Source organism: Anthonomus grandis, chromosome 2 (genome assembly GCF_022605725.1).
Source record: "Anthonomus grandis grandis chromosome 2, icAntGran1.3, whole genome shotgun sequence".
NCBI classification, from domain to species: Eukaryota; Metazoa; Arthropoda; class Insecta; order Coleoptera; family Curculionidae; genus Anthonomus; species Anthonomus grandis.
This window is the reverse complement of record NC_065547.1, coordinates 38,376,992-38,391,503: the sequence shown is the minus strand read 5'-3', so window position 1 is coordinate 38,391,503 and position 14,512 is coordinate 38,376,992. Positions and strand designations below refer to the sequence as shown.

The following is a 14,512-nucleotide window of genomic DNA, read 5'->3' as shown; positions in this document are numbered from 1 at the left end:
CAACATCGATAGAGGGCGCAATACTGTAGCAAAAATCAGACAAACTAATTTTTTCAGACACAATGTTTTTAGAAACTCCACAGAGAACTCCGCCACCTCGTGTGGCAATTACGGATTCAAATTTTCGGTCCGACTGGTAAACATCATAAGTCTTTGGAAATATTTCACCACTAGATATCTCTGGCCTCAACCATGTCTCGGTGATGCATATGGTGTGAAAATCCTGAGCAATGGCGGCAAGAAAAAAAGTTTCGGTTTTAGTGTTAAGACCAGGAACATTTTGATAAAAACAAGTTAAGTGGGCATCACTAGCATGTGAAAATAAAGGCGAATCTAGTTTTTTGCTACAATTCTGGGGGAACCATTGATGTATCTTATATAAAGATTATTTTCTCCTTCCTCTTTGCGTCGCTTTAACTCCGATCTGGCTGCCATAAGCTCATTGCGCTGCCGAGGCGTCATGTCTGTCTCGATGAAGAATTTACCGACAGTCTTCAATTTGTTCTTCAAAACAAGCCTAACATCGTCTGTACTACCAAGGATCACCCTAACAGCCTGCCGCCCGTTACGATTCGGCTTCCCAAATTTACTAACAGCCAGCACATTGACAGTAGTTTCGCACAAGTCAGTCAGCAGCTTCTTAGTCTGGACAACATCAGACATTATGCAAATACTATAAGTTGATCCTCTACTTTGAGAAAGTAAAGCCAAATGTAATAATCAAGACCCATATATAATAAAAAAATATGATTTTGATGACTAGCAAACATTCATGTTTCACATAAAATTTAATATATCTCAAAAATTCTTAGTGATTAATGTTATTGACTTAGGAATGTTATAGGTGTGCCTAGATTTATACATACTTACAAAAATGTAATGTTTCATTTAACTCAATGAAGTTATTAACTTATAATAGAGAAATGTATGACATAAAATAGCAGCAGCAGTTGATATACTTGGAAGAATAGCTAAGAAGTACATAAATGTTCTGAATGTAGACTGTTTGTACTACTTGTTTCTCATATTGCATTTGTCCTACTAGAATATCATGTGAGAAGATCTTTACCCACTTATGGTCTTGCTAAATAGAGCTGTAAAAGGGATAAGTTAAAAGCTTTTGAATGATATTCTCTTCTACATTCATTCACAAAAGTCCAATGGCACACAAGCATTAACTTTACTCCTACCAGAGAAAATCATTTATCCTACCACCTAAAATTTTTCATTCTGAAGGAATGAGAACTAAGACTACTTTTTTTCTGCTGCAGCAAGTCTGAGGTGAAAGAGAAGTTAGAACTATTTTGGGAAATTGCAGTATTGCAGTCATTTAAGTTTTGCATTTTTAGTAGGAATATTCCCTGGATGGTTATGAATTTTGCTTAGTAACCTTTATTTTTATGCATAAAATGTTGCTAATAGTTTTGGAACTATAAGCATAATATAGATTTGCCACATTTAAAAACAAATGTATTTCTTTTCTTGTTCAGCACACCTGCAGCAGCAACAGCAACAACCACTCCATCCCCTATAACAACCACACCAGCAGCAGCAGCAGTAGCTCCGGCTCCAGTATCCACGCCAGCAGCTGCTGTTGTCCCACCCACTCCTGCCTCAAATGTTTCATTGAGCAGTGCTTCGGAATCTACGCTTTTAATGGGCGAAGAGTACGAAAATATGGTTAAGAATATTATGGATATGGGATATGCTCGTGATCAGGTAAGAACATGTATTTTTTTGGGTTATTTTTTTATGTATTTATTTCAGTATTTGGAGAAAATTTATGATTTTTCCAAAGTAATCAATCAAAACTGATATAGTGTTTTTATCAAAGATTTAGAAAATACTAAATGTAGCTGGAAAAATTTAGATGTGATTAAAGCAAAAATATTTAAGAGAAAAATATAAATGTTTAAAATCATAATTTTACAGAAAGGAGTATATAACAAATTAGCTAAAAATAGCCTTCAGGATTTGTATGATGCCAATTATAACCTAAAATTAAAAAAATATTCTGTAAGGCTCAAGTAGCCCTTACTTAACACAATATCTTTGAGAGATCATCTAAATATTACTCTGGTAAGAAGTGTGTTGAAAGGAATAGTAATTCCTTACGTATAAAAGTAGATGATTAAAAATCTTTTTACCAGTTAGTAGTCAAAGTCAAAGATAGCTTTATTATCGTAACATAGTTGTTGACAAAACCATTTGGTAAACATTTTTAAATTTAAATATAAGATATACATTATAATACTCATAATAGAAACCAAGAAATACAAACTTGGGAAAATATGAAATACTAAAAAATACAATAAGAACAGTCATACATTAAAATTACATACTTAACACAACATAACACATAAGTAACCTACATGTAATAAAATTAAAATTTCGTCAATGGCGATAAACAGAAACATTAAAAGAAGCATCAGATCAAATTATCTGCATAAAATTTCTCCAAGCTATAAAATCCCATATTTACCAAAAGTGTGCTTGCTGCTCTCTTAAAATTTTTTGTGCAATTTATTTGTCTTATATTTAAGGGTAAATGCTTAAAAAGTTTTCTACCTTCAAATACAAATGAATTCCTAACAAGACTAGAGTGAGGAATAGGCAACCCAAGCAAACAGACCTGGCGGGTCACATAGTGTCTTTCAAGCTCAAGGTCCCCCCCTAAATTTCTCAAAAATAAGTGTTACCGTTTCCAAAACAAAGAGGCAGATTAAAGTCAAAATTTTACATTTAACAAATAGAGGATAGTAGATAATAGACAGTACTGATTAGGAGACCTTACCTCGCATAAATAGCGAACTGCTCTCTTATGAAAAACAAACAAGCCATTAAAAAGATACTGAGAACAGGACCCCCACAATGGGATACCATACCGAAGGTGCGGCTCAATTAGGGCATATTTTTAGCTATTGCAAAATCCACATTATTTGTTATCACTCTAAAAGCATAAGACCCAGACGAGACCTTACTCCAAACACAAGAGATGTGTTCCTCAAATTTTAAATTATCATCAATGGTTAAACCCAAAAATTTATTAAACTGTTGTGTTGCAACAAGAGGAAAGTCCATGAGAATATTATTAATGGAACCTTTGAAATTGACAATATTAGTCTTCAAAACATTAAAACTCAACAAATTTGAGTCACACCAGGTTTTTACTTTGTGAAGACCGGCAATTATTTTTTTGCTTAATTGAGACGGATCTGCATCATGTCATAAGATAGTTGTATCGTCTGCAAACATAGTGAACTTCACTTCAGTAAAAATTATACAAATAAAGCAAATAACAGTGGGCCCAAAACTGAACCCTGGGGAACACCAGCATTGACAGACAAGTCCCTTGATATTTTATCATTAAAAAGTACTCTCTGGACTTGGCCAGACAGTTAGGACTTAAACTACACCCCTGAAACCAAATTTGCTTAACTTTCCCAGCAGTATTTCATGATTCACGCGGTCAAAGGCTTTTGACAAATCACAAAACACCGCTGCATCACCGGCATTTAATCTATTATAGAGCACTCACTGAAATGCGAAAATCGCGTTTCCGGTGCCAACATCCTATCGAAATCCAAACAGCTCAATACTTAAAATATCATGTCGCTTAAGAAATGAAACTCTTACCTTAACAAGTCTTTCAAGAACCTTTGCCAATGTAGGAAGAAGGGCAACGGAACGGAAATTTGATCAGGATCTCCACCCTTGTGAAGAGGGATAATGATAGCCTTCTTTAAGCATGAGGGAAATATACCTCTGACAAAAGAGGTGTTTATCGCAGCTACAAGTATCTCCAGCACCTTTGCAGGAAGAGTCGGAAAAGTACGAAAGGATATCTTATCCCAACCTGAACTAGTTTTATTTTTAATTCTAGAAGGAATCTCCCTCACTTCTAAAACTTCAGTGGGAGCAAGAAAAAAAGATTCAGTTCGATGTGACAAATATTTCAAGGGATTTCCAGCCTGTGGTATACTTTTTGAGAGGTTATCAGCTATAGTACAGTAAAATGAATTTAAATTTTCAGCTTTTAAGTCGCTTGAAACCTGAGAAAAATGACCAGCCTTACCCCTCAAGGCATTTACGATTCTCCACTACTCCTTAGCCCTAATACTTGATTTTTTAATTCTTTCTTGAAAGTAAGTTTTCTTTGCCACTAAGTTTGCTTTGTAGATTAAGTTTCTCTTTATAAATATGAAACTGACTGCTTTTAAAATAAAGATACAACACGAGATACGAATTCTGCAGAAAACAATAAGAGAATTCTCCAAAACCAATAAATACCAAAAAAACACTGAACAATGGTTTTATGGAAAAGAAGAACTTTTGACTAATTATAGGCAATACCATAAGGAAGGTTGGTTTCAAAAGAAAAATATAAAGCTCTGGCACTGAACTATTTAAATTATTCACAATGACCTGAAGATTATAACAACCTGAGGATATTTTATTGCATAACATTCTTATATGATTTTCAATGTTAACATAGAAGCTTTATCTAAGCCAAGTAGGAAATCATTCTTTATAAGCTAAAAATTTTGCTTAAGTTTGCCTGCTAGAAATCTATACCCAATGCTTACCTCAATAGACATAATTTAAGACCCGTTTAAACGTTAAAATATTTGTCTTAGAAATAATAAAGCAAATCTTATTAGCATCACACCACCTTTTTACTATAGTGATCATCATTTGGAAAATATAGTAAAATGACTGAATTTACTGAAATATGAGGCAAATCATTAAAATATTAAGAATAAAAGACATTCTAATACTGATCCTTGGGGTTTCAAGTCGAAATCCCGACAAGGGAAGAATGGTCGGCGAACCAGGTTAAAGAGCTAAGTGGTTTCCAGGCCTGGTACACGGATGGATCATGGATGAAAAGCACCAAGTCAGCCGGAGCCGGAGTGTACAGGATGGAAACGAACACAGGGGAATCCTTCCCGCTAGGGAAACACACCACAGTTTTCCAAGCGGAGGTGTTTGCTATACTCGAACTAGCGAACAAACGAGAGGCATTGGAAAGTGACGGGGGGATTTGCATCTACTCCGATAGTCAAGCTGCCCTCAAGGCGATTCAGAAACTCAGGGCCAGCTCAGCGCTAGTCCAGGAATGCAGAGACGCATTGGAAAGGCTTGCAGCACACAAAGAAGTGAGACTGAGGTGGATCCCAGGACATCAAGGTGTTAAGGGCAATGAGCGGGCCGACGAACTGGCAAGACAAGGTTCCGTTAACCCCTTCGTAGGCACCGAACCTTGTCTCGGTCTTAGCAAAAAACAAATCTCCCAGGCACTTAATAATTGGGCCTGGGAAAAAAAACAAGGAAGAATTGGAGAAGGACAGAAGGATGTAAATGCAGGCGAAGGAAATGATACCAGACCATGACGGCTCTAAAGCAAGGCGACTACTAACAAAGACCCGACAAAGTATCAAAGACTTGGTGGGAATCCTGACCGGGCACAACAGTCTAAAGTATAAGAGAAAGCCCACACGAAAATTTTCGGAGCAACGACACTCCAGCGGGAAGATCTTAAAGATCTGGACTGGGACAACGTGCAAGCCTTTATTAAAAGGACGGGCCGACTCAGTGAAGACCGCGCATTGAGAGTGGAGGCGTAGGGGTGGGTGATTCTGGGGTTGGCGAAAAGGGACTGCTCAGGCCTACTTGCTGAGCTCTAGCTCCCCCACCCTTACTACTACTAATACTGATCCTTGAGCAACGCCTATATTAGTTTTCATTTCACTGGAGTTTTGGCCCTGAAAGGTTGCACTTTTCTTGTTGGTCTTGGATTTCCCTAAATCCAAAGGCCTCTAACTTGCTTGGTAATATACCAGGCCTCACACAATTATACTCTTTTGACAGGTCTCAAAATACCACAGCAGCACAATCACCAGAAAAAGCACCTTATTTTTAACAAATAGATCCACTATTTTTGATAATGTGTGTAAAAAAGGTATTGTTTGAAAGATCTCCACTTTTGAAGAAGGGAATAAATACAAGCTTATTTAAATCTTTAAACTTTATATTTTCATTTTTTTTAATAATACTTCTACTTAATCCTAATTAAATTCTATCAAAATAATCAATAGTATCTCCACTTTTGTAATCCCCTTGCTCCAAGATGGTTAGCAGCTTAGTAACAGTTTGGTCCGTAGTTAGCACGCTCTTCTCCCTTGTCTCCTGAAAATTTTTCTTCAACTCGGGATCCTCCGCAGAATCACAAATTGTATTAAACATATCTGTTAATACTGGCCCAGGTGAGTAGTTCAGTACTGTAACCTTCGGCTGTTCCACAGCCAGTACTTTAAAAAAGATTTCACGGGAAGCTTTTCCTGACCCGTACATGGCAAGGTTAGCAAAAGGCATTCGTCCTACCAATGATGTTATATTAACGACCACCAGTTGTGGCGCTATAGGACGCAGTTTTTTGATAAAAACACTATTTAAAAGCACCGCAGAGAAGAGGTTTAAGTCATAGTATTGTCTCCATTGTGCCAAATCTGTCAGTTCAGTGGTTTCTTTCAAAGTGCCTATGTGGCCAGCATTGTGGAATATGTAACCAAACTCTATATCTTTGGTGTCAATAGTTTCAAGAATTTCGTTAAAAATTGAATTGTATGATTCCTGATCGGGTTTTGATAAGTCCAAGCTGTAGGTTAATACTGTTAAAGACTTATCGATTTCGGCGATACGTTTCTTAGTTTCGTCCAGACCATTGTTGTCTCTCGCTAAAAGGACTAAAATGGAATTTTGATTGAGGCGAGAGGAGATCTCTGTTGCGATAGTTTGTCCAATGCCTTTGGAGGCTCCTGTTATGACCACTACAGATTTTTTTGAGAAATTTACTGCAAGAGGGCTTGGCATGGTTGAGCCTGGAAGAGAAAACATACATATCATTAAAATTTTGGTGATTGTGTTGGTAAAGGAAAAAAGAGTTTGTGGATGAGGTTTCTTTAAATTAAACATGGAATGTTGGTGAATGAAGGAAGGAGATTTCTTGCAAAGGGGTAGGTTGGTTCTTAAACATTGGTACACCTATCTAAAGTCGTTGAAGGTTTTCGTACTTTTTTTTAAAGACTGAAACAGTTCGGGATAAGGTAACATATACGCAAGTGTTTCCTTAAATCATATACAGGGAGTTCCACATTTATCCATTGGGATCTTGGAAGCAATAAGATACATAGAACACTATTTTTTCACAAGTTTTAAAACCGAGGAGTGTAATTTTTGGGTTTCTAAAGCTTTGGCAGTTTTGAAACTTTTTTTAAACATGTCTTTCTTAAGTTTTAATATTTCAACCTCTCATAAAGATATTTTTAGATTAATTTTAAGATCAAGTAGAGAATTACTAAATTATTCAGGAACATTTTAAAAACTTTTTAATAATTTTCGTGCCATTTAAAACCTCGGGTTTCAGAGAGGATTCCAAAATGATGTAAATTGTGGAAAATTTTCAGGCTACAAAATATTTGAAAAAATATTAAATTCCAAGTATCATACAATTGAAAATAGTTTCAAAAACTAAGAGAGTTTTGAAGTAGTATTTGATTAGATGTGAAATTACTTGTTTTCATTTGATACAAAAATATATTTAAGCACTATGTAAAATTATGTAGATACCTGAACCTGTTTATTTCGTTATGTTTAAGGACGAATTAAATATTGATTTGTAGAAAAAAAACTCACTAGTTTTTGACCGTCCTACGTCTAGATAAATTTTCAAATTTTTCTGAAACCATGAGTGCTTAAACATTTGATCTTGCTTAGCGGAATTTTTTGTTATATTTTTGAAATTTTTTATTGTGTGTATTGCAAGGTTCCTAAAAAAGCCATACTTAGCATCAAATCTCATATACAAGTGCATAAGTGGTCTTATTTTGTCTGACAACTGAAAAATATGATGTTTTATTGAAATATGTCCAAAATGACATCTCCAAAATAAAAAGACGTCATGTTCATGAATCAGTTTCTTTAGGCTTTCTATTATTCCACAATCAGATGTGTTACACTATGATGAACCATTTTATGAAATGCTGTTGTATGTTTTATTGTTTAACTGTTGTAATTTGTTAGTTTTAACCAGCTTTAACCTATTTAGGTATTCATTTTGTTTGAATTTAGGGGTGATTATTAAAATAAACGTTGCGGCACTTTTCATCTTTGTGTGATCTTATATATCTTTTGCTTTGTATTTGGTAATTGTCTTGGCCTAAATACATTGTAATTTGAGATTTTTGGACATATATAAATGATTAATGTGTGAAAAACAAATAATAGTCACATTGTCCACTTTTTTTACTAATATCTTTGATATTAGTAATTTTTCTTAAAATCACATATGCCTTCCAATATATGTCAATTATAATCTACTTAAAATTATTAGTTTATTAAGTCTTTTAGATTAACTTTATTAAGTCTTTTAGATAGGTGTTCATTTTACATAAAAATAAATTTATTGAGCAGCTCGAATGTTGTTCACAACCTAACATTGTTGAAATCTCGAGAATTACATTTTGCTGCTTGTATGCTCTTTTTCCCAGGCACTCTTACTCTAAAAATCTTCAGAGCACTAAGATTTCCAGAATATATCTGAACTATTACATTTTCAAATTACTGATCCCAAAATTGGCAATGCCCTAAGGCAAGACTTGTTTCTAAAGAATGAGGTTATTTCCAATTCTGTTAGTGTTTCAGAGTTATATAATTTTTTCCTTCTATTGAGATTGCTCTCTTCCTTTGCTAACACTTAATAATTCTTTGCATAACCTACAAGTAATAATACTTTAATACTTATTGTTTTAAAAAAACATTTATTCAAGAACAAAAATAAAATGGGAAGATTTTAGCCATAAAGTTTCTTGAAGTGGTATTTTATTTAGTATATTTTTTTCTTTGAATATCTATATATTTACAAGACTAATGAGGTCACGTTGGTTTCATATTGATATTAATATGTCCATCTTTCTTAAGGATTTTCCTCTATCGATAGTTTATGTATTTATTTATTTATTCACAAAACTTGCCTATTAAATTATAAATTTGGAGCAAACACCAGACAAAGTACCTACATTAATAATATTACAGAGCACTTAAAACTTAAGCTATAAAATACAAAAATAATGTTTATCACATGCCTAACAGTAGAATCACAATACATTATATTTACCAAAACTGAATATCTACTAAATCAATATTTTTCAAAGAACACTTCTAATCAAACTCCCAAATGACTTGTAAGGCATCCTGGAGTGTTCACTATCTATTGGAAGAAAATTCGCTAATTTAGAGGAATGACTTTAAGTCCTGATTAGTGCCCCTTTAAAGTTGATTACACGTTTGCACATATCGCGTTTTCTTTGTTGAAACAGTAAGTTCTATGGAAGCCAATAGTAGAGGACTATACTAGAGAGTTTAAAAAACATTTTAAATTGATTTGATCCCTTCTAGCCCTCAGAGTGGGCAGAGAAAAGATCATGAAGAGTTCCACAGTCATAATGAAAACCTTCCAGACCCATAATATTTATTTATTTATTTAAGTGCAAGGCTCTCCTACAGATAGACTAAGCAATCCAATAACAGGAAAGCACAAAGTATCTTATGAATTTAAATACAAGTAAGCGCTTTGCCAAACATTACATTTTCACCAAACCTAACAAATATACCAAGCAATATAAACCTAACTAACTTATTTAATAGTATCTCTTATAAACAATAAAGAACCATATATACATATGAATAATGACAATAGGGAAAAAAAGGACAATATTTATCGTTCTTTGCGAAATTAGGTAGAATTTCTTAAGTATCGCTAAAATGAAGCCATACTGGAGAAAAATATATCATTATTCAAATTAGTTTCTTTAAAATTATTAAAACTACGGGCGCATCTGAACAATGGAGAGTTAGACAAATAGTTTGAAGAATATCTTGAGATGCTAAAGGTCGATCTATTACGCAAAATATAAGGATTAACGTTGATATGTAAATTTTCCAGACAGAAAGGGCAATCTATTAAATTATTAAAAATTTTTTAAATCAGTATTAAATCAGAATTGTTTCTACGACTCTCTAAGGGCTTCATACCATAAAACTTTAAGCTATCATAGTAAGTAAAAAATGTCTGTCTATTAAAGCGGAAATTTACTATATTTACAAACTTGCATTGAACTCTTTCAATTTGCTCAATATATTTGTGATACATCGGATTCCAAGGCACTGTCGCATATTCTATAGCAGGTTTAACGAGTGCATTATATAGTAATATTAATGATGTTAGATTACTAAAACCCTTTGTAATTCGAGATATAAAACCGAGATTTTTTAGAGCTTTCTGAACAATGTTTTCTATATAAACGTCGAAGAGCAGTCTGAAATCCAACGTCACACCTAAATCCTTAATAAACTCTACATACTTCAAGATAGTGCCCCCGAGATAGACATCACATTTGTTTTGTGTCTGAGATGGTTTTCTGCTAAAAAGTATAGAATGACATTTTTCTGGATTAATAAATAATTTATTTAAGGTACAGTACCTTTCAAAATTTGCAAGATCAGATTGCAGGGCACGAAAATCTGATACCTTCTTAATTGTTCTAAAGATTTTTAGGTCATCTGCATGTGCAAGATATTTACAGGTAGAGAAACATTGACCAGTGACATTTAAAAAAATTGAGAACAAAATCGGTCCCAAATGAGAACCTTGCGGTACTCCTGAAGTTATGGTTGTACAAGAAGACTTTACTCCATTTATGACAACATACTGAGAGCGATTTGTTAGATAACTTTTAATGAGTTTCGATATCAAACTTAAAAGCCATAAAACGTAAACACTTTCTTTGTACCTGTTCAATTTTGTGAATGTGACAAGTATAAGCGGGATTCCATACAGAGGAACAGTACTCAATAATAGGTCTAATTAAGAAACAATGTCAATGTCTCACAGATAAAAGAATCAATTAAATCAATAGTACAACATTTCACAAATCCTAATATCCTTAGAGCCTTGGATATCATTTTATAAATGTGTTCCACAAAGGATAGGGAGCGATCAATTGTAACCATAATAGAGGGCATTCCACTCAACGGGGAGTTAATCAAATTGTTTTTCTTTTTTGAGAAACAGAGAAAATGGTACTTAGATGTATTCAGTTTCATGCCATTATATTTACACCACAGCTCCAGCCTCTCCAAATCAGTCTGCAGTCGGCAACAGTCATGAAGGGATAAGATAGACATAAGAAGGCACTTAAGATCATCAGCGAAACAAAGAAATCTTGAGTAGAGGAAACACTTAGAAATGTCATCCACAAACATACTACATCCACAATCCACATCAACATACTACCGTCAATACCACCAGCTTCCAATTTCTGAATTACAATAGTATGATTAACCCCGTGAAATGCCTTTTTTTAAATTTAAATATCAATTAATTGAATACCCATCCAGTGGGTCACAATCCAACCCAAAATATTCTGATAATATTTGTAAACTTTAAATATTTCTAGCTTTGACTAGCTTGAATTAAATTAGATTATGGTACTCTAACTCTTGTAAAAGATTAAAATTGTTAAAGATATCCAGAAATTTTATAACATTTTGATTTTATTTGTTTTTTCAGTTTTATTCGTTAGAATCTAAAAATTCTTTGTCAAAAGCTTGAAAAGTCTAAGGAATCCAAAAAAATTCCGAACTTTGGTAAAGTATTAAAATCTATGGTCTTAAACCTTAAATTTACTCAGGACTTACATAATTTTCTAATTCAAAAAGAGAAGATTTTCTTATTCAGAACCTAATAGAAAAAAGCTTTATTGTTTTAACAAACCTTTTGCAAATCAAAGAAGGATGATGGTAAAAAAATTAATCTAGAAGAAATTAAAGAATTCTTTGTTAATATTGAGGTACAGGCAAAGGTACAATATGAGAACTTCTCGTAAAATTAGGATAATTAGTAGCTATTAAATTGAATACTAACTGTATTAAATTTAGAGTGGATCAAAAAACATCAAAGGTTTCTAAAATAAACAAAGATGGTTGTATTAATATTTTTGACACTGAAACAAAAACTGCAAGATTGAAAACAATTTAAACCACACATAAATCTAGAATAAAAGAATAAAAAGCGTTTGAAAAAGAGTCTCGCTGCAGGAATCCCAGAAGCAAATGCCATATCGTAGATAAGATTCGACTAGGGCATAATAAACGTATCTAGCATTCCTGAGACCCAACTCACAAGCACACACCAGAAACAAGCCAAACCAGAATAAAAATGTAACTATGAATACTTCGCAAAAAGTTAGAGAAAATATTTAAGTTCTTGGACTCATAATTCGAACAAGATAAAAGACTGTATTTGCATTGTTCAACATAGACACTATATACATAATATTTTCCTCTCATGGGATTTCAAACTGAGTGATATGGCCTCTGGTGGCAAAATTGTTCAAATTTTATGAAGATTTAATCTCGATATTCCTTGCATAACCTAAAAGCTCCTGTATAATGCTTATTAACCTAAAAAACTGTTATTTTAATAAATAATATTTAAAGAATCTGTTTTAGGTATAAAAATGTTGTTTAAAACTCACTATTCTAATAATATATGATTTTTAAGCTAACTCACTTAACAAATGCAACAATTATCCCGGTCTGCTCTTAATACGAAACTAATGAGGTCACAAGTGGTTTGATATTGATTTCAATATGCTTAGTCACGCCATCTTTTTTAAAAGTTTTACTCTTTTGGTAGTTTATTGATTTTATATAAAACTCAATTTAACGGACACTGTTGTGTTCCCAATCCAAAATATTTTTACAGTTACAAACAAACCTATAGGTTAAAATTTATTGTTTTAAACGTTTACACACGTGCTACTTATAGTCAACACTTATCAATTAAAACCTAAATATTCACGAAGTTATTTCATTTTACACAATTATCAGTAGTTCTTACTTACTTGTAAATGTTGTCGTTGGACCTGATATTTACCGACTGTTCGCTCGTTTCGCTAGTAATTTTCAATGTTGGCTGGTCAAGGTTAAGGCTGGGCGAAAGTAATTATTAATGGCAAGATTCGCTCCCGATCTGATTTTATTGCAGAAGCGCTTTTGGCGAAGGCAGGGACGTGCTTATCGCGTTGTAATCTGTGCTTTTTAAGCATTTTTACCTTATCTGGTTTATTGCTTTGTGTACTTATTTAATGTTTGTCTAGATATTCATAATATGGTAACTTTAGCATTAAATCGTAGGATACAGAACTATTTGCCGGTCTTTAATTATCACATAGTATGTGGGCAATATCCTGAATTTAGATAGTTTCAAGAAAAGAGAAGGAAAATTTTAATAAATTTTTCTTTTGGTAACCATTCCTACGTAGTTATGAACCTCTCAAGGACGCTCATGAAAATACTTTGTATAATTGTATGAATTTTTAATATGTTGATTAGTAGATAAGCTTCCTTAAAATTAATCCATATAGGCAACTGGATATTTTTGTTTTCCAGGGTCGGATTACTACTAATACATCATATTTCTAGATAGATTCTAAAGATTCTTGCAAGAAATTTAAAAACGTTTTTTTTTTATTTAAAAAAAAAATAAATTTGTGGAACACATACTTCTCTAAGAACATTTTTGTTAAATTTTATTTTATTTTGGCATGGAATAAGATGCCTGAATAAGGAAACACCATTTAAAAAAAAACCCTAAACAAAGAATTTTTTTAGGAAAAATGTGCTTTTACAAAAAAATTAATTATAAATGAAAATTAAATGATGGATGTCAATATTTTTTTCAAATCTTTAAAACCACATAAGGTTTTCTTTTAATGTAAATTGTTTTTGGAATTCTTAATATTTAATTTTGACTTTGTCAATTTGAGGATCCAACTCGAAATAGTAAATACTGCTGGATTTTTAAGTTTAAAAAAAAAACTGAAAATAATTAAAACAATTTAAGGCAATAGAGCGTTATACAGCATTAATATAAATAAGTACTAAAAACCCTTACATTTTGCTCTCTAAATAGCTTAGCTATTTGAGTTCAATATGATGTCTGATTAAATTGTTAAAGTTTTGTCAGTCTAATATAAATAATCCTAAATTTTTACGCTAACAAGTGTGTTATATAGTTAGAAACATGTCAGGCAAAAGTAACACAAATAAGCAATATCAAAAAACTACTTTAAATCTTGTCCTCCAAATATCAAAAAGTTTTGAATAACATTTTATTATATTATAAGAAAGTGTGTATCCCACCCATTTAAGTGCCGTAATTATTAAATTTTTTATTTTTAGAAATTACTTTGGTTTAAACAAATCTATTTCAAATAATACTTCTGTAAGAACAGGGGTCAGAAACCTGTAAAAATAAAACAAGACTTGTTTTTTTGACCCGCCTTTCAAAATTGCTTCTTCTCCTTCGATTATCCTCTAAGGGATGTAGTAACATCATTTATATTTGATTCAGCAGTTTCATGTTTGTTTATCTTGTGTTGTACATGGA

General features: G+C 32.8%; 2 protein-coding genes across 4 annotated transcripts in view; one reads left to right on the top strand and one right to left on the bottom strand.

Moving 5' to 3' along the window:
• The window catches only part of LOC126746448 (UV excision repair protein RAD23 homolog B), a 29,264-nt gene that overhangs the window by 8,052 nt on the left and 6,700 nt on the right, over nt 1-14,512 (top strand). Inside the window, exon 4 of the mRNA XM_050454711.1 lies at nt 1,491-1,719. Coding sequence (XP_050310668.1) covers nt 1,491-1,719 — 229 coding nt within the window. The remainder of the gene's footprint in view (nt 1-1,490; nt 1,720-14,512) is intronic.
• On the bottom strand, nt 6,011-13,133 carry LOC126746458 (sepiapterin reductase). Of its 3 annotated transcripts, none has more exons than XM_050454731.1 (2): nt 12,966-13,133; nt 6,011-6,881 (listed from the first exon to the last, which is right to left on the bottom strand). In XM_050454731.1, exon 2 carries the CDS (start codon nt 6,871-6,873, stop codon nt 6,073-6,075), a length of 801 nt encoding a protein of 266 aa, XP_050310688.1. In that variant the 5' UTR covers nt 6,874-6,881; nt 12,966-13,133; the 3' UTR covers nt 6,011-6,072. The 3 variants fall into 3 exon arrangements, with proteins under 3 accessions (XP_050310688.1, XP_050310698.1, XP_050310679.1); XM_050454741.1 differs by lacking the exon at nt 12,966-13,133 and adding an exon at nt 12,632-12,819; XM_050454722.1 differs by lacking the exon at nt 12,966-13,133 and adding an exon at nt 7,696-7,899.